Genomic DNA, 18,594 nt, shown 5'->3' with positions numbered 1-18,594 from the left:
GGCGGTTGAATGCTAAGGTTAAAGCTTACAGAATTGAACAACTTTCCAAATGGAATAAAGGGTAGTTGCTTTCGTCAACACTTTAATTTTCTATTATTCTATTTATTAATCATTTTAACAGTGCTTCATGGTCATGAAAATTTTTATCGTGAAATGAAATAACCTTACTGAAGTGTACTGAAGTTATCTGTTGTTGCATAAAACAGATTGTAAAATTCATTTACTATTCATGAGGGTGCAAACCAATCACATCACTGTATTCAGATCACATGTACACAACTATAAACCCCAATACAAATCAAACAATAGAATTAACTTTTGATACAGACTCCTGCTCAGCTAATTAGTATTCATTAACTTTTGATACAGATCTCTACTGATTCGCATAACAAAACTCTGCATTCAATTTATTATTAATTTTTCATTTCACAAGTAGAATAAAATATTCGCGTCCAATCTGTATGGCTGTTTACAATGGCTCGCCTATCGGCTCGCCATTGTAAACACCCATACAGATCTCCCGCTCATATTTTATCTACTTCTTTTACTTTGACATGGGTCTGTTCAGTTATAGATCACAGAAAACGTCCAAATGTTGAAATAACATCAGTAACCCTCTCATGGACCACTTTTTTGTTCTTACCACATTTTGTCATCATGTGTGATCTATAACTGAACAGACACATGACAAAATGGAATATATTTATTTTGTTAATTATTTTAATTTTTTATGCACTTATTATATATTAACCGATTTTGTATGCAAAAGATAAATGATGTTTCTTATCTTTTGCATGCTGTGCAAAAGCATATCAAGTTTTGTTACAAGGGGTTCTCACATCAGAAAAGAGGATACACAAAGAGATAAAATTTTACCTGTTGTTGCGTCTTATTAATTTTGTGGCCATTTTGAATTCTTAACACCCGGTCTGCTGGTACATGTAGGTGGTCAGGAACCCAATAAATTATATGCGGTCAGCTGGTGCATAGCTAGTGCGGGGGCTAGAACCTAGAAAACTTGGGAAACCCCTCAGATCTCTCAGTATATGGTAAGGGATGAAATTTAAATTGCAGCCTTTGAAATTAGCATTGTAGCCAGATCTCTATCTGAGTTTTACCGTACTTACTTGGCAGACAAGAGAAAGATTGAACAACATATTTCTGGCTTTGCCAAAATGTTTCCAGCTGAATATTATTTTGCCATCGTTTTAAATCTTTAATGTGGTTGCATGTCTTTGCCAAATAATAGCATTGTTTGTTCTGATTGGTGATTTTTAATACCAGAAGTTCTTTTGTTTTTGTTGTGGAAATAAAATTTTCATCTAAATGTTTGGAAAAAGATGCATAAATTCAAGTACGGTACACATGAGGATTGTTGTTGCTAATAAGACATTTTGTTTGGCAACATTCTCCTTGCTGTTTCTGTTGTGGTTTAATTAATTTTTCTGGTGTCAACTGTGTTTTCAATTTCTGAGGAATTCTTATTTTGAGACATCTAACAACATGAGATAAATCTAGATGACTGATCTTTTTGGAGAACTTTTGCAATTTGAGGTTTCTAATCCTGAGAGCAAGAGCCAGAGGTTTTCTGTAAATTCGAATCAATGTAACAGCACTCTTATGAACTGATTTACAGCAATGAATGTTGTTCATTCACCTAAAAATAGCACTGTTCCTTTGCCTCCAGTCTTCTGAGTGATAGTCAAAATAAGGTGCAAGAGGCTATTTTGGGCGAACAAAATGGCCATGTTTTTTTTGCCAGCTGTGTATGTTACCGAAAATTCAATTTACTAGAGAAATTTTGGGTTTTCAATATTTTTTTGGAAATTTTTGGTGGTATTTGGACTTGTTGAGAATTTTTCAGAAAGATATTCAGGTGATTTTGTGTCTATTGCTGGCTTTTCATGCAGATAAATGCAATTTAACAGAGTTAACAACAAAGAGTGTCACATTCCCTCATGGCCAGTGGCGTTATGGAAATGCCCATGTGCCAGGCCTCCATGTGCTCCCAGATTCAGGTGTGTTTTTGCGTTGGCCGGTGGAACGTTGTTTGCCCAGGAGTAAAGTGTTTTGTCAGTTTTCACCGCTCTTCCTGAGTCTTTTCCCTTGCTAGTGGTCTCCTTCACAGTGACATGTGCCATCATTCTATGATTGGCAAAAATTGGATGAAATGGCCACTGAGCTTGAACATAAAACTGAAGTGGTGGACACCTGGCTCATCTGGGACTTTGGTGACGCACAGGTGTGGAAGTTGTACAAGTCGAGGTTAATGCGTGACCAATCTACCAAACCTGACATGGTTACATCCTTTGGAAATGAAATGTCATAATGAAGCCAAGCCTTGCCAAAGAATTGGCCTGAAGTCTTAAGGGTTACAACCTTATATTTCGTCATGTCTGCCATCTGGAAGGATGAGCACTGCGGAAGATCCATGAGTACACAATGTCAGTAATTCCTTGAACCCTTTTCTTGGAGGAAGTAACAAGAAGTTTGTCATCAAAGTAAGATTGGGACTGTTTCCTGGGCTTTTAAATTCTCTGCAAGCAAGTCGGCAAGATCGACGAACTGCCCCAACCTGATCTTAGTCACCAGCTTCTCAGGGATCAGTGAATAACCCAGGCCAACCATGAACAGCCTGTTCAAGGACAAAGTGGCCCCAGGAACCAAGGGCCAAGGAAGAGCCAAGTAGGAAGGCATACGGCACTCCGTTGGAGGCACCAAGGGAGCCAAACAAAGATGGTGAAGGGAGAAAAGAATTGCCAACATGCAGTAGGTTGAAATAAAAGAGAGCACAACAGTTTTACCCCTGGTAAGGCCTACAGAGGAAGATAGCAGTGAATTACTGGCGGTGGAGTCCAGCAAAGTTGTGCCCGATGCCATGTTTCTTGCCAAAACTGAGGAACTTGATGAGTGACTTTGTTGCAATGCTTGTGAAAAGGCCCAGAGAGATCTTGCTGGGAAAAAGGGGGATGACCTGGCCGCTTGAGCTGAAGAGAATCTAACCTGAAGAGGGTGGAACTGTAGTGGTAGATGATCCATGGCAGCTGCGCAGTTGTTTGTTGTTCACCTTACAAGTACAAGTACATGTACATGTGTCAACTGTCCCTTTCTGGCTCTCATAACCAAGGCGCACAGTTATCTACCCCGCCACCAAGCAAACTCCAGCAGCATTGAAGTGGTTGCCAGATCATCCACGAGCACTTACCCAAACAATAATGAAAATAATGTACAATCATCATGTTCAACTCCATGTTCAAATATTTTGTATCCCCTTAAGGTACTTGCCCAGGCAAAATTTAGGATTTTTGTTTCCCCGGATTTTTTTCTTGTCATGTTTCTTAGTGCCCTTATTTTACAGAAATATCGATTTGGGGACAAAATATGCATGAGGACACGAGAATGATGATGCTTAAATTCACGCATTTACCAAAAGTCAGTGGTATTTCAGAATGAGGAACTAGGTCGGTTGCTATGCTATACATTCAACTCTCTCTAAGACGGACACCGTCGGGACCGGCTGAAGGAAAGATTACATGCAGACCACAATCGCAGTTTTAACACCAGCCAGAGGATGAACTGTTCTTTAAAAAAATACCCATAGAATAGTGAGTGTTCTGTTCCAAATTTGAAAAAATTCCAATCATTTTCACTGGATATATTTCAATTTTCAAGGTGGTATTAAAACTATATCAGTGTAAATTGTGGTGCTAAAACAGATTTAACTCAGGTTTTGCCTTATCATTAGGTTAAAGGGAAGGAAAACGGGAAATTCATGATTTTGCTGCTATTAATAATTTGACCAGTATGCACCACAGAGACCCCATATAGAAAATCACTTGCATGTGTTCTTTTACATTCATTATTCCACTATTGCGCCATTTTACCATATTAGGGCAAAAGAATGCGCAAAATATGCCACGTTATTACACAGTAGAACAGGGCAAAAATACGGGCCGCCAAACTTACGGAATTCTGACTCAAACAAAGTGGATAAATTAGTGGAATAATAATAGTGGCCCATACAGGCCGGAGCTTATCCCGGTTTCCGTAGCATTAAGCGACTGAGAGTATTGCTACTCCCCCCTGGATGGGATGCTAGTCCGTCGCATGGTTACCCCCCAGCAGTAAATTCGCCGGTACCCATTTATACACCTGGGTGGAGAGAGGCACTGTGAGAGTAAAGTGTCTTGCCCAAGAACACAACGCAGGGCCCCGGCCAGGCCTCGAACGCGGGCCGTTCGACTCGGAGGCAAGCGCGCTAACCATTAGGCCACCGCGCCTCCCACCGAACAGTCGAATAAGGTGTATGTATTACATATATTTCACAAAGTGGGAGGTGCGGTGGCCTAATGGTTAGCACGCTCGACTCCAAGTCGACTGGTTCGGGTTTGAGCCCTTGCCGGGGCGCTGTGTTGTGTTCTTCGGCAAGACACTTTACTCTCACATTGCCTCTCTCCACCCAGGTGTATAAATGGGTACCAGCGTAATTTACTACTGGGGGTTAATCCCTGCGATGGACCGGCATCCCATCCAGGGGGGAGTAGCAATACTCTCAGTCGCTTAATGCTACGGAAACTGGGATAACCTCCGGCTGTATGGGCCACTTGGCTCGGAAACAGACTTTACCTACCTTTACCTATGCTTCACAAAAGATACAAATTAAAGTAACCCAGCCACTGTTTAAGTATTTTATTTTATTTTCTAAAAATCACCATTTTACCCTGGGCACATACCTTAATGTTGTTGTTTCTTTGACACCAAATACTTGTTGCATTGGCAAGCCTCCTGTGTCAGTTCAGACATCTTTTCCAAGTGCCTTTTCTGCCATGGGTGTCTTGCAGCAAGATTTCAATTGGTCTCTTCATCTAGAGTTACCTCAATTGATGTTGAGAAACTTTGACGTGAACTGTATTCTCACCCTGATCAATCCAAAGTGGCAAGGGAAATACTTCATTGATTTTGCACTTCCTTTTGGATTGCGCTCTGCTCCATTCACCTTTTCTTCAGTCAGCGTCTTGCGTTCAGGCACCTCGAAGGATCCAAACACGATGGTTCTTCTCTGTCACCTGTCTCTTAGTGCAGCTCATCATTCCTTTTACAGCCTCTTATAGGGCTGGTAAAGGCTGTTCCATTGTTGACGCCCTATCTCATTTTGACTTTCTCGTTTTGTTGGGCAACCACAATATCACCATCACTGCTTGCCCAGCGTCCCTTAATTTGAAAGGTAAATGCCAATTCTACTTAGCCTCTTCTACATGCCAGGTTTATGGTTCTGCCCAGCACCAATTCTAAGAATTTTGTAATCAGGATGCTCTTGTCGATCGAGGTCAGCCACTCCTACTGGCCAGTGAACAAACTCTGATGCGCTTTTGTACCCACTTGGCAGAACATCCTTCATTAAAGTCTATCTGTCCACTGTGTGTTTGCTACACATAGACTACAGCTTTCCAGTCCCTCTCACCAGTTGTCTTCAAATGCAGCGTCTCTTACCAGGAAAAAAGGACACCAGGGTTTGAATCTCCTTCAGTGCCAGCCAGTGACAGCTGATCTTATGTCTTTTTTGCATAAGTCTTTATAGACTTCACTAACCCTGATAATGTTATGTTTGGGCAGTTTGAATGTCTCCCAGCTGGTTTATTTACAACAAATGGTCCGTTTCATCCTTCCGTGCATTTGAAGACTTCAGATCTTCAAGTAGACTCCTCGACAAAAAAAACCCAAAGCTTCATAGTGTTTATCAAAATCCTCTAAGATTGATCCTTTACAGCAGGGCTGTTTCATCTTCCTTGCTTGTGGTTCTGCTTCTCTCTCTATTTGCCAAGATAATAATAATAATAGTTTATTTAAACTCTTTTGCAGATGGTCTCTATCTCTCAAGGTCTCGGCTTTCCTCCTTTCTGTTATCTACCCTGCAGGCAAGTTTTTAAGTCATGGCTTTAGAATCGGAGCTGCCACCCAAACTGCCGCCCAAAAAAGGCCTCCCAACCATCTAATAAAGACCTTGGGCTGCTGGTCAAGTGAAGCTTACCTGTTGTATGTACACACACCTGTGGACAACATCCTCCCCGGAGCAGGAAGACTTTCCTGGCAGGTACGACACTTATCATTCCTTATCATGCATGCTGTTGGGTGCCTTTGGACCTGGGCATTTTCTTCCGAGCATGCTGTTGTGCAGCTCAGAGGTCCTTTGGCAAGGAGTGGGGGCTCATGGCTGGGTTGCCAGCTGGATGCCAATAGTAGAAGCTCCTGGTTGTCTCAGGCACCCAACCTCCATTTAGTAATGCAGTTGTTAACACCAGTAACATTTTTACTTCTGGTTATTATAATTCCTCTTCCGTTCACTCCAAGTGGCAAAGGGATATATGACCATGTAGAGTGGAGAGTTCCATGCCTTTTCACTATTTTGAACTCCTAAAGTGATTGGATGTCATCCCAAGAATTAATTTCTATCCCAGACACCGTACCTGATCTATTCCAGACACCTGACCTCCTACTAGCAGACCGTGTCAAAACAAAATTCGCCACATTAGCTGGTAATTAAGATTTATCTTTTATTCATCCTGTTATCTGATGTGAGGCCCCCCTGTGGTTCATTGTGGGAATTACCTCAGCAATTTGCATGAAATTATGTTCACATCTGTCACATTTGAGAAGGACATTTGTTTCGTTTGCAAGCGTTGCCATCATTCAAATAGGGTTCATTTGCTTTTTTATGTTGCTCCTTTGAGGTAATTTTTTAACATGTATTTTAATCATGTGAAGCATTTGGCATCATTCATTTTGATTGTTTGAAGCATTTGGCATTGTTCCTGTGTTCGAAGCAAACCCCATTTAGTTAAATTAACAGTTATAGTTTTGATTAATCACGGTTAACATGAGCAAGGTTAGATGCAGTTAGACATCAATTAACGCCAGTCACGTCAAGTTTGGGATTCTTGCTTAATTCAGCTAAATCGCCGTTTTAGGCAGAATTGTGAGTGTGAAGATCATGACTGTTTTATTTTATCATGCTCACACAAGTCGATTCCAAAATGTAAAATTAATGCTCAAGTAGATAAATAACTTTCATAAACACTGGAGTAGACTTTTGCATTCTGTAAAGTATCAATTTTTACTTGAATGTAAAAGATGTATTTAATATTGTAATGCAGTAGAAGCAAACAGTTTGTATAGCAATGTTATGAGAGCCATGGAAGTGTACAAAGTTTTCACTACAACCTGGAGCCAAGGAAGGGTGCACTTTTATTAACCCATTGACTCCTGGAAATTTTTGAAAAAGCATATGTTTTGGACATTTCCTGGTTAGACATGAGCTAAATCTGCTCCAAACTACTACATTGTACGTCAAAGTGCACCTTTCTTTCCACTTAATTGCATCGCTTTTTTATGGCTTTTTTGTTTAGGCATGTGCAAAAGTAGTTTTGTTTTTCAAGTATTTTTCAAAATTTTCTATTTTGCTGCAGCTGTTGGCCTTTCACTGGGCTTGCTTTCAGTTCCTGAAACTCCTGAGAAAGCTTTATTCAAACAGGAAATTCTTGCCATTGATTTTGAGTAGCCAATGGTGGTTGAGGCAAATTTTCCTCTGAGTTTTTCACTCAAATTTCTCAGCATAAGTGTTACCATTTTTGGTCAAAGAAGATGATGCAGAAGTGGAACAATTAAAGGGCGATGTTCATCATGGCTTATTTTGGCCGGCACCAGTGCCAATTGCAGTCACGGTGGGCACAGAATGACTCAAAATCGCTCGCCATTCGTGTGACTAATCGCCATATTGGACGAGGTCTATTTTCGGCAGACTGGGTACGAATTTAGCGGAGCAGGAAATGACGTTTTTTAGCCCTTCCCAGAGGGCCCTATGAGGTCGGAAGCTCAATGCAAGGAAGCCATCTATGAAGTAGAAGGAAAGAGCTTTAATTTGGTACCAAATAAAGGTAGGTTTCTCTGTTTTTGTAGACATCACGGCTTTAATATTTTTGCCGCTTCGTGTTCCAGTGCTTCTGAAATGAAAAGTGCCTTTTTTCGGCTCCATTCATTTCCGTCAGTTTCTGCTAAAACCTTTTGATTTTGCCATCATAGCATCAAGAGTAGGTTAAATTTCGATCGTATGTTTTTAGTTTTTTAAGAAAGAAGCGTGCGCCTTCAGGGTTACTCGTGTTTAACGGTGTAATTTTGCGATTACCTTCGAACAGATATCAACTGTTCTAGAGACCAACTGGCCTGGCGTTTACCTACCTCCAGCTTTCTGGGTGTTTCTGCTAGTGAGAAAATGACACGAGAAGTATCCAAAGTTCGAAGGCAGTACGTTACTACAATTTAACTTGATTTTGTTTATCAGGTAAGCTCAATCTAATGTCTATTTACTATATAAACACCAGTGAAATACCAGGTGAGCTTTAGCGCAAAAAATTGATATCTTCACACGTGAACATGCGGAGAAAACCGTTACTATGGTTACATAATAAATCGCTTTCCAAGTTTATATAATAAATAGAATATTACTTGGCTGCTTAGAGATATGAAATTTCTCTTTGAGTTGAGTGTTGAAAAATATTCCACTTGTTCGCTTCCCTATAATTATTTCCCTGCTGAAATATTTTTCAGCACTCAAAGAGAAATTTTGTATCTTCGTACAGCCATGTTATAGTGAAATTTTTTTAAAATATATCTTGTTTGCTGTGTTTATGAAATTTTGTTTTTATAAGCACAAGTACAATAGTACACACACGATACCGTAAACTAGTGTTTAAGAATAATCAATAAAGGTTATAGTACTGTAGTAGCCTTGAAATTTCTTTCCGGCAGGCTAAAAAAATGCAATTGCTTAAATTGTTCACACACTGAGAATCACATCATTTATTTCATCATTATCCACAGTTCACATATATGTCTTTCGTATATTCACTATGTCAGTACTAATACTCTTAACTATATCAAAAGGGACGAAGAACATTCAGTTGTGTTAATCAAAATTCCATAAATCATTTTCAATAACAGGCATAGACTGATTGTTTAGATTTCTGTTGGCAATCAATAACAATAGATTGTCATATTGTTGCACCACTTCTATGTTAGCTAGATATGACCTAATCAGTTTTAAAAGGTTATGTTTTGCTCTTAATAGCCTTCTATAATTACACCATTGTGATTGCTTAACACTTTTTTTTCTATATGCATATGATGATGTATGATTAACCCCACTACATTTATTTAGAAATGTGCCATTTTGATTCTTACTTTTTTTTACTTTTCTGCATCTAGGAATTGACTGGGGAACCAAGCCAGGGCCACATCTACTGGAAGCTTGTTATTATTTTATTTAAACAGCATGCAACCTCATATTTTTTTAAATAATTTAACTGACGAGCCACTCTATGGGTACCCATGATATTTCCCTTTGCTTATCTCGTAAAATGTGGTCAAATGCCAAAATTCAGAAATTTCAAATATTTTCTGTAGTGTTTACAAGCTTTGATGGTTTTATATCAGAGTTTTCAATTTGATCAAGCAGATTTTGGTCAATTTCAGCTCTTCGCTTCAATCTTGAGATCTTTGATTTCTTCAGAAAGACCCATAAAGAGGCTCATCACTTATCTTTCAAGCGAGCAAGTATTTTTTAACAGCAACATAGTGAATGTTTAAGCTGTCAACATATGAGATATTTTTGGTTTGGTTTATTAGACAACAGCTGTGTTAAAAATATAAGCTGTTACCGGTAATCACTTAACACAAAAATAGATTACAGTGAATGTCTATGGTATAGAAAAAGCTAGGTCATATATTTTTGGCTCAGGAATGGGGCTGTTGAATCTTACATGTAGCTTAATAAACTCAAAATAGTTAATGAGACAGCAGCTCTATTTGCATCTTAGCTTAATAAGCTCAAGATATTAGTTTAGACAGAAGCTCTATTTGAATCTTAGCTGAATAAGCTCAATATATTTATTAAGACAGAAGTTCTTTTTGGATCTTAGCCTAGCTCAGGATATTTATTAAGACAGTTGTATTATTTTAATCTTAGCTTAGCTCAAGATATGATTAAGACATTTAATTAATAACAGAATACATTGAATGCAGTGTCTACTGTTGAACACATGTCAGCCATTTGCTTAAGATATAAATGCAACAGCTCTATTTGTAATTTATTATAGCTGTTTTTTATGTCTTTTTAACTTTGATTTATTTTATAACAACTAAACAACTTAGCATTCTAGAATACAGAGGTTGTGTATTAATACAGTTGATCACAGGTCAGTCATTTAAGCTCGATCAATATATTTATTAACACAACAGCTCTTTCCATTTTTTTAACTTAGCATAATTTATTAGCATCAAACTACAGTGAATGGGTACTCTGTTGAAGACCGGTCAGACATTTTTGGCTCCATTTTAATATTTTTTTGATTTTTTGAAATCTTGGCTATTCTTCAATTTTTGCTTAGTATTTCTTATGGTAAAAAAGGTATATTCTGTGTCCTAGCCAAGTGGCCCATTGCTTAGTATTTCTTATGACATACAGTGAATGTGAACACAGGTCAGATATTTTGAGCTTGTTATATGATATTTTGAGCTTGATGTATGTGAAAGATAATATTTAAGGTTAAAAGCTGTTTCAGCACTTGAAGAAAAAAATGTTTAACAAATATAAATTGAATTTTATCTTGTCTTGTAGTGATTATTTATAATTATGGGGAATGACTTTTTTGTTATACCCACCCACAATGTCTGTTACGAAGCGCTTCTGAAGGCTTAAGGGTTCTCAAAAGCCCCCTAAAAACATTAAAAATATACAAAAAATTCTTTATTCTGATGTTGTTAACCCCTAAAGGTGGGTGTAAATATTTTTAGATTTTGGTATTTGTTAGGGATACTGCAATAACAATTATGGTTAGAATTATTCTAGCCATCGTTTTAGAATTTAAAGGCAGAGCTTTCATTTCTCTGACTATGGTATATATGTTGTTTAACTGACAAGCATTCTTGACCCCTTCATTTGGGAGACTCCCATAGTTGTCAAAACAGTATGATATTTTCATAACTTTAATAATTGTCATCTCAGCTAAACTACCCACTTCTTACTCGTAATTATTTATTTGTTTGTCGAAAAACACTACAAAGTGAAACCGTGCGAACAAAATGCCGCTATTTACACAAGATTTGGTGAACACCGTGATGATAAGGGGCAACTGCATTGAACTCATAAAAAAAAACAGTTGTCCACAGCATAAGCTAAAGTACATACTCTCCAAAGTGAAAAGTTAGGGATAGTTTGCCTTTGCTTAATTTGTACAGAAAATTCCAGTTCTTCTTTTCGGATGCCAGGACGGATACTCTACTGCCCGATTTTTTTCCCTGTCAAAGTCCGCTTGAGGTATTTGTTGACAACATATAAACGCTCTGTTTATACACCAGAAAGGAGAGAAAAAAGCTGCTAAACTGGCCGTTATGTAGTGAAAGAAATCGTTTCTGCCTTTTGAGTTTTACCAAAGGACACAAATGGGGACAGAAAACCCATTTTTAGCTTTAGCCACTCTTATTATCACGGGAAAAAACTTTTGGAATATCGTCCATTTCACGAACTTCATCCACAGAGAGAGCCGCCATTTTGAAATAAGGCGCCAATACCGCGCGTAACCGCTGAACAAAATGAATGGCGAACTTGAGCGATTTTGAGTCATTCTGTGCCCACCGTGAGTGGTTAATGCTTTGAATACGTTGAGCCATGAAAGAGTTCCCTGTATAACTTAAAACACCTTGATTGTAAATTTGAAGACCCTGTGACTGACTAAGCTAGGAATACAAAATCTTAAAACCTTACGAGTCAAGAGTGAATACCATGGCAATAAATCTAAATACCAGGTCAACGCAAAAGTTATACACAGTGTAAAAAGCTAATAATTATAACAAAACAAAAAAATAGGTTTGAAAAATAAAAGGTATACTGCAGTACAGTTGCAGAGCTTTACAAGATGTGCCTATTTTAGGGGCATAAAATGGGTTCCATTTGTGTGATCCTAAGAAATTTTACTGGTTTCTTGTGTTTTCTCACGAGAAATGAGCAGTGGGTATTTTGTTCTTAAGGCCCGGTAATATGGGCAACATTTTTGTTCAACTTGTCTCACAACATTGTTTCATCGCAAGTTGAACGAGTTGTTGCCCCTATTACTACCGCATGCTCAAGTTGTCTCGCAACACATTTCGATGTTGCAAGTTGCAGCAACATGTTGCACAAATTAGAACCAAGTTCTTCTTTTTGCAACAATTTTTTTCAACTTGCAACACCAAAATTTGTTGCGAGACAAGTTGAGCGTGCGGTAGTAATACGGGCAACAACTCGTTCAACTTGCGATGTAACAATGTTGCGAGTCAAGTTGAACAAAAATGTTGCTCGTATCACTGGGCCTTAAAACACACATACACTTGCTTTAGCCAAGTTTCTGGAATTTGGTTTTAAAAAAGAGCACCTGAAACAGAATCAACTGAAACTAACTTTGCCATGCCCATGGTCTTGGCTGTAATCTTATCTGAAGCCCTTCTTCCATAAGCAAGGTCCTTACGTCCTTCCACTGATCCACTTTGAACACCTGTTCTTATGTCAAAGAAAGTGACCTGGCAATCTAACGATGCCACAGCTACCTGAGCACCATCAGGACGCACAGACACTGCCAACACTGTTTGAACAAAACAAAGAACAGAATTACCAGTAACTGAAATCGATATTTTATTCCAATTGTTATAGTTAAGGAAGTGCTCTACTAACTGAGCTACATGTATCATCAAGCCAACCGGGAACTGGTCACCTTTTTGTGTTACTGGCTTAATAAGCTCAGTAACCGTCTATGCCATCACCTCTGTTAGTAAGTCTGTGCCTTTTTTTATTATACCCTTACAAGATGAAGACATAAAGTGAATATCATTATTCCTTCCTAACTACCCTGAAAGAAGAGGCCATGTTTTCAACTTTTGTCAACTGCTTTAGTATTTTTTTCAAACGATCAAACATTAACTATAATTATATACATTGGGTATGGTTTATTTTTGACTTACTGCAGTCCCACTAAGATTAGGAATCCTGTTTGGTCATTATCAATAATATTCAAGAGAACTTTTAAAGTTCCAGAAAGGTGAGCTTACTGATCTCTTGGGATTGAATGTTTGAATCCTTAAATGTTTTGAAAAATTTAATTTTTGAGCTTAAGTCAAATCTGCCACCTTAAGGAATGATTTTATTAGCCTTACTACTTTTTTTTCAGGGTAGTGGAGGTGTTGAACTCTGTTCACTATTATACTTTGTAAAAGTACTAACCATCAGACCCCAAATTAAGGGTTTCCCACGACATTTTGCTATCAAACATGTTCCACAGCCTGACAGTTTTGTCCCAGGAACCTGATATCAAAAGTGGCTGAGTTGGGCTGAACACCAGCTCAGAAAGAGGTCCCTCATGGCCAGTAAGTACCTGTGAAAAAAAAAATCAAAAGTCTGCTTACTTGCCGCTCTGAATCATCAGCTTCAACTTTGAAGGTCCAGCTTGACTTTATATGGTTGGTATGGGAAATTTTCATGGAACAAACCTTAAAAACCAACAAATTTCAAGAGGCCCAAGATATTTTAACTTAAACATTGATTGGGAAAGAAATGTTCTTTCTGACAAAAAAGCATTTGACCTGTAAATACTAAAATTCTCTTAAATGCAAACAAAACACTATCACCAGTTTCTGATTTGGTTAGCGGAATGACAAGCAGGTTGTGAGATGATGAACGTAAAGAGCGGCCAGGTTTGTGTAATAACAATGATGATGATGATGATGATGATGATGAAAATAACATACATAACAAAGTCCCACATACGAAAAGGCCCCGTTTTACTCCCAAAATCTCAAGTAACTGTAGTAAATCCAGTAAAAACAAAAATGTACATAGAGTGATGTTGCTTACTGCTCATACTTTCAGTAGGCCTTACGAATGGTTCTACTAAACACAACTATTATTGTTGTGATGATTAGATTATTTTGTCAAATAAAGGTATACATATTGTACATGTATGCACCTCAGTAAGTCGTCCAGTTTTCATGCACCATAAGAAAATCTCAAATGTATCAAGTGAACCAGCACAAACGACTTCCCCACTATTGTCCACACTCAAACATGAGAACTGGACTGCTTGGGGAGAGGCAAATGTACGGAAATTCCTGTACCTAGAAAAAGGAGGAAAAACAAAATTACAAGAAGTCCACATCAAAATTTACTAAATATGGTTGAAATGGTATGTGTGAAGTACTGAAGGATAAAATGTATTAGGTTCTACTGTCAAATTTATATTGTACTATTGCAAACACATCGAACCGCATCCCCTTATGTTTTAAAGTTAGGTTTGGCCAAAGATGGGGTTGGAGACAAGCACCTAACCTCTGAAACTTCTCCTGCCATGGCCAGCATCTCAAATAACATCAGCTAGTCATGTTCCTACTTTACGTGTGCTTGTTGTGGGAATGCCATTGCAAATTCTTGAGGTACAAGCTATAAATGGGTGTGTGGATGGTGCCCTAAACCCACCTGGCTACAAGGACACTCACTAGCCCTGGAAGGCCTCACAGAGTCAAACCAGACAAGACACAACAGCAAGTTTTGGTTAACAGCCATGTTTAATCCTCTGCCTAATTACAAGTGTGCATGTAAAAACATAATTCTCAAAACCTAAACCTAATACTGACTACAGTACTTGTTTTGGCTTAAAGGGACTGTGTCATAGCTGAGTTAGTGTATTTTTTATGTTTTGTTAAATACTTGCTACATGTATATAAAACTTTATGTTAGTGAAGAAATTGCTTCTAAGGACCTAAACAACACAACCATATAGCTTCATTACAAACAAATAAACGATGTCTCCCTCACATTAAAATAAAAAGTTACAAACAAACGAGGTTAACGAAAAATGAAATTAACTTGATATAGAGTAGTTCTGAAAAGAACTGTTGTTGGTGACCAATGTTTTGACAACCTGAGAGGAAGTCATCTTCAGAGTCTATTTTATTATATTTGTAAGGTCTTTTACCCCCCCCCCCCTGCTTTTTCATGTTTTATTTAATGTCTTGCAGTGATGGGAGTGTGCCTCCCTTTGTAAGACCCCCTCAATGTAGATGTAGATAAAGAACTGTTCAGCCCAACAGTTTTTCAAAAAAACCCATATCGCATTCTGTTTTAATCTTCTTCAACTATTTCCATCCATACTTCTTTTGGATTTGCTTTGTTACTGAAATATTGCTTCACCTTTTTACGTGGTTATTTTTGCATTTCACTCAATAGTGTGGTTCCAGAAAATATCCATACCACCACCAGCGATGGCTTTTTGGTTTGCACCCACCCACCCCTCAGGACTGCACCATGCCAATCTCTCCCATGCACCTCCAAAGTGTGGAGCATTTGACAGCTAAAATTTCCATTCAACTTCCTTAGGTCCACAAAAGTTTTGTACCGTCTTTTCATTTAGTTGCTTAAAACACTTCCGAATCAAACTTCACTTCCTCTATCCTTGACCAACATAAAAGGTCCAAAAAAGTGAACTCCAGTGTTTCTGCATGTTCACCATTCTTGGCTCAAGTCTCAATCTGGTAGATTACCCATTCTCTTGAGGCATTACTGTCTGGCGTTAACAGTGGTTATACTTAAATGTTACATTCCGCACTGCTTGACAACAATGGATGATCCAGTTGTCTTGTTAATTTGATCCAGCAAGTGCTCAGTTAGTGAAGGTAAGGTGCATTTCCTCTATGATCAGTTGCGCACGTTCATGGTGTGAGTCAATTACACTGTATCTTGGGATGCCTTGTCTTGTATGGGAGACATTGTGCTTTCTGTAGCCTTCCACTGACAACTAAAAATCCATCTTCTATTCATGTAGATCGAGAGATTTGATTCGGAACTTCTTAATATGGACCTTTTGACCCATCTCTAAACATTGTATCTCCTCACTGAAAGACTCAATTTGCACTTTCTTTACTAAGTAGTTTTGAACCACTCTCAGCTCTGGCAATGTAAGTGGCCCTGTTAGATGTGCTTCCATCTTTGCTTATGCATTGTTTGCAAATTGCATCACATAAGCTGTGACTCTTCTCAGCTTTGCTAGTGATTAATACTTCTTCCACCCCAACAGAACTTCGCTTGTATGAGATGTTCCAGCCCATCTTTTCTTCTTCTTGTGTTATCTTTCTAACAGTACTGTAGGTTAAGCAATCAGAAGAGTCCCAGTCGATCTTGTGTTTAGTGAGTCGATGCTGTTCAGAAATGTGATTGTTGATATCACCATTTCTTGTCGCTCGTTTGTGTTCAGTCAGTCTCGTGTTGAGGTTTCTACCGGTCTCTCCGATGTAGGAGGCCTGGCAGTCGCAGCATTTGAACTTATAAATCGCTCCCTGTCTGTCGTTAGGTTCGTCCCTGTCTTTACCGTTGGTCAGTAAATGTTGTAACATTGTTATAGGTTTGTGAGCTACATAGATATTATAGGGTTGTAGAAGTCTCCAAAAGAGAGTTTCGTATTCTTTACTTTTGCTAGTAAATGATTGGAGATGGCACTGGTTACTTGATAGTAATGAAGAAAGTTAGTCTTTTTCAAAGAATACTTAGATTTAAAATCCTCAAATGAAAGAAAATCGCCATAAATATCTAAAAGATGCATATTTATTTAGTTCTGATTCCTTTATTAAGCCATTCTTTGAACAAGAAAGGTTTCCCACCAATCAGTAAGTCTTCGTTATTGAAGTTATTATAGTTATAAAAGGACCTTGAGTTCATTGAAGTAAAGAAGAATATCTCTATAGAAGAGAGGGAGATGATCGAAGTCCTTCACTCGATTATTACACAACAAAAGGAAACCGAGACCACCATGTTTGTTGAAAAAATATTCTGGGACTGTCCTCCAGTTAAAATTTCCAGTCCTCAAGAGTCTAGGGATCCATGCTAATTTTAAGGCTTTATTTATAGTTTCAATATCCAGCATGCGTAAGCCACCTTTTTCAAAATCCTGATAAAGGCTCGTCCTTTTAATCTTATCTTGTTTGTTATTCCATAGGAATTTAAAAAGGCGTCTTTGGACGTCAGGTATAACCTCTTTTGGAACATCAATATTCGACATAGAATACACAAGGGATGATATACCTATAGTCTTGCTGATCAGTAGCTTCCCAAAAAGTGTTAGGTCTCTTGATCTCCATATATCTAGTTTGGTTTAGAATTATAGTCTCGAAATTGAGTTTATTATTTCCTTGGCTGTCATAAGACACATAAATTCCTAAAGTTCTATTCGGGTTTTTGATCCATTTAAGGTCAAGTGGTTTTTCTTTATTGTTAACCAGCTTGCCTAGCCACATTGCTTTAGTTTTTTCAATATTTAGTTTTAATCCTGAAACTTCACCGAAAGATTCCAAAATCATTAATAAGGCATTTTTCACTGATGTTATATCCGAGCAGAGAAGATTTGTATCATCCGCAAATTGACTCAATTTTATTTCCATGTTAAAAATCACAATTCCTTTCACTTCATTGCTTTGGGGTATCTTGTAAGACATAAGTTCTGCTGTTAAAATGAAAAGATACGGGGAAAGTGGGCAACCCTGTCTAACTCCCGTGGAAGGTTTTATCCAGTTAGTTGCGAAACCGTTATTGAGTGCTGCACTTTCGATGTCGTTGTAAAAGACTGTGACCCATCATCTTAATTCTTCTCCAAAATTAAAAAGTTTTAAAGCATGTTGAATACAGGGCCACTCTAAAGTGTCAAAGGCTTTGCTAAAATCAAGCGAAGCGAATATACCAGGAACGTTGTTCTTTCGGGTTTGTTCTATAATCACTTGCCTACACCATCCTGTCTCGGCCGGAGGGGGGTGGGTGAAAGACCATAGTTGCGTGGCGGCGAAGTATCCACATAGGTAATGCCTCCAGTTCTTTAAATGATTTAATGCTGAATCTTCTTTTGGTATAAGATTGATCACCCCTCTTCGTTGCGAGATTGATAATTTACCATTTTTGTAACCAGCATTGAGTGAGTTAACCAAGTCATTACCAATAAGATCAAAGAAGGTCAAGTAAAATTCAGAAGTAAATCCATCTTCACCCGGTGATTTATCATTCTTAAAACTTTCTACAAATTTTTTACATTTCTCAAATGACAAGAAACCTTCTATAGTTTCACGCTCTTCATCGGAGAGTCGTGGTAGTTCTACCCCTTCAGTAAATTGGTTTAGTAGGTCTTCCGTAGCAGATATCTTAGAAGAGTACAGGTTTCTATAACACTTTTCTATTTCAGGTAGGATTTGGTTTTCATCTACTACTTTACCATTCTCAACTTCTAACTCAGAGATAACTTTCTTATTATAATTGCGCTTTTCAAGGTTAAAGAAGTACTTGGTAGGATGTTCCCCTTGTTCGACCCAAAGACATTTGGATCTAAATTTAGCTGCTTCGCCTTTAACAACATATAAAGTTTGTAGTTCCTTTTTCAGATTATCATATTGTTTTAATTCTTTATCTTAAGTGAGTACATCGTCACTTGCACAGATTTTCTCATCACGTTGATCTAGCTAATTCTTTATGGAGATCTTGTGTCC

General features: G+C 38.1%; 1 protein-coding gene and 1 long non-coding RNA gene across 5 annotated transcripts in view; one reads left to right on the top strand and one right to left on the bottom strand.

Moving 5' to 3' along the window:
* Positions 1-18,594, bottom strand: part of LOC144653121 (periodic tryptophan protein 2 homolog) — a 101,300-nt gene that overhangs the window by 40,987 nt on the left and 41,719 nt on the right. For all 4 annotated transcript variants that reach the window (XM_078513033.1, XM_078513034.1, XM_078513035.1 and 1 more), the window contains 3 exons: positions 14,046-14,193; positions 13,304-13,454; positions 12,488-12,668 (listed from right to left, as the gene is read on the bottom strand). In XM_078513033.1, the coding sequence (XP_078369159.1) occupies positions 12,488-12,668; positions 13,304-13,454; positions 14,046-14,193 (480 nt within the window). The remainder of the gene's footprint in view (positions 1-12,487; positions 12,669-13,303; positions 13,455-14,045; positions 14,194-18,594) is intronic.
* Positions 7,789-10,573, top strand: LOC144653135 (uncharacterized). The gene is made up of 3 exons (XR_013570682.1): positions 7,789-7,931; positions 8,190-8,335; positions 9,259-10,573. It is a non-coding gene; the product is annotated as an uncharacterized LOC144653135 (long non-coding RNA).

This window comes from Oculina patagonica, chromosome 5 (genome assembly GCF_052425735.1).
Source record: "Oculina patagonica isolate OP01 chromosome 5, crgOcupat, whole genome shotgun sequence".
Taxonomy (NCBI): domain Eukaryota; kingdom Metazoa; phylum Cnidaria; class Anthozoa; order Scleractinia; family Oculinidae; genus Oculina; species Oculina patagonica.
This window is presented reverse-complemented; position numbering and strand designations above follow the sequence as displayed.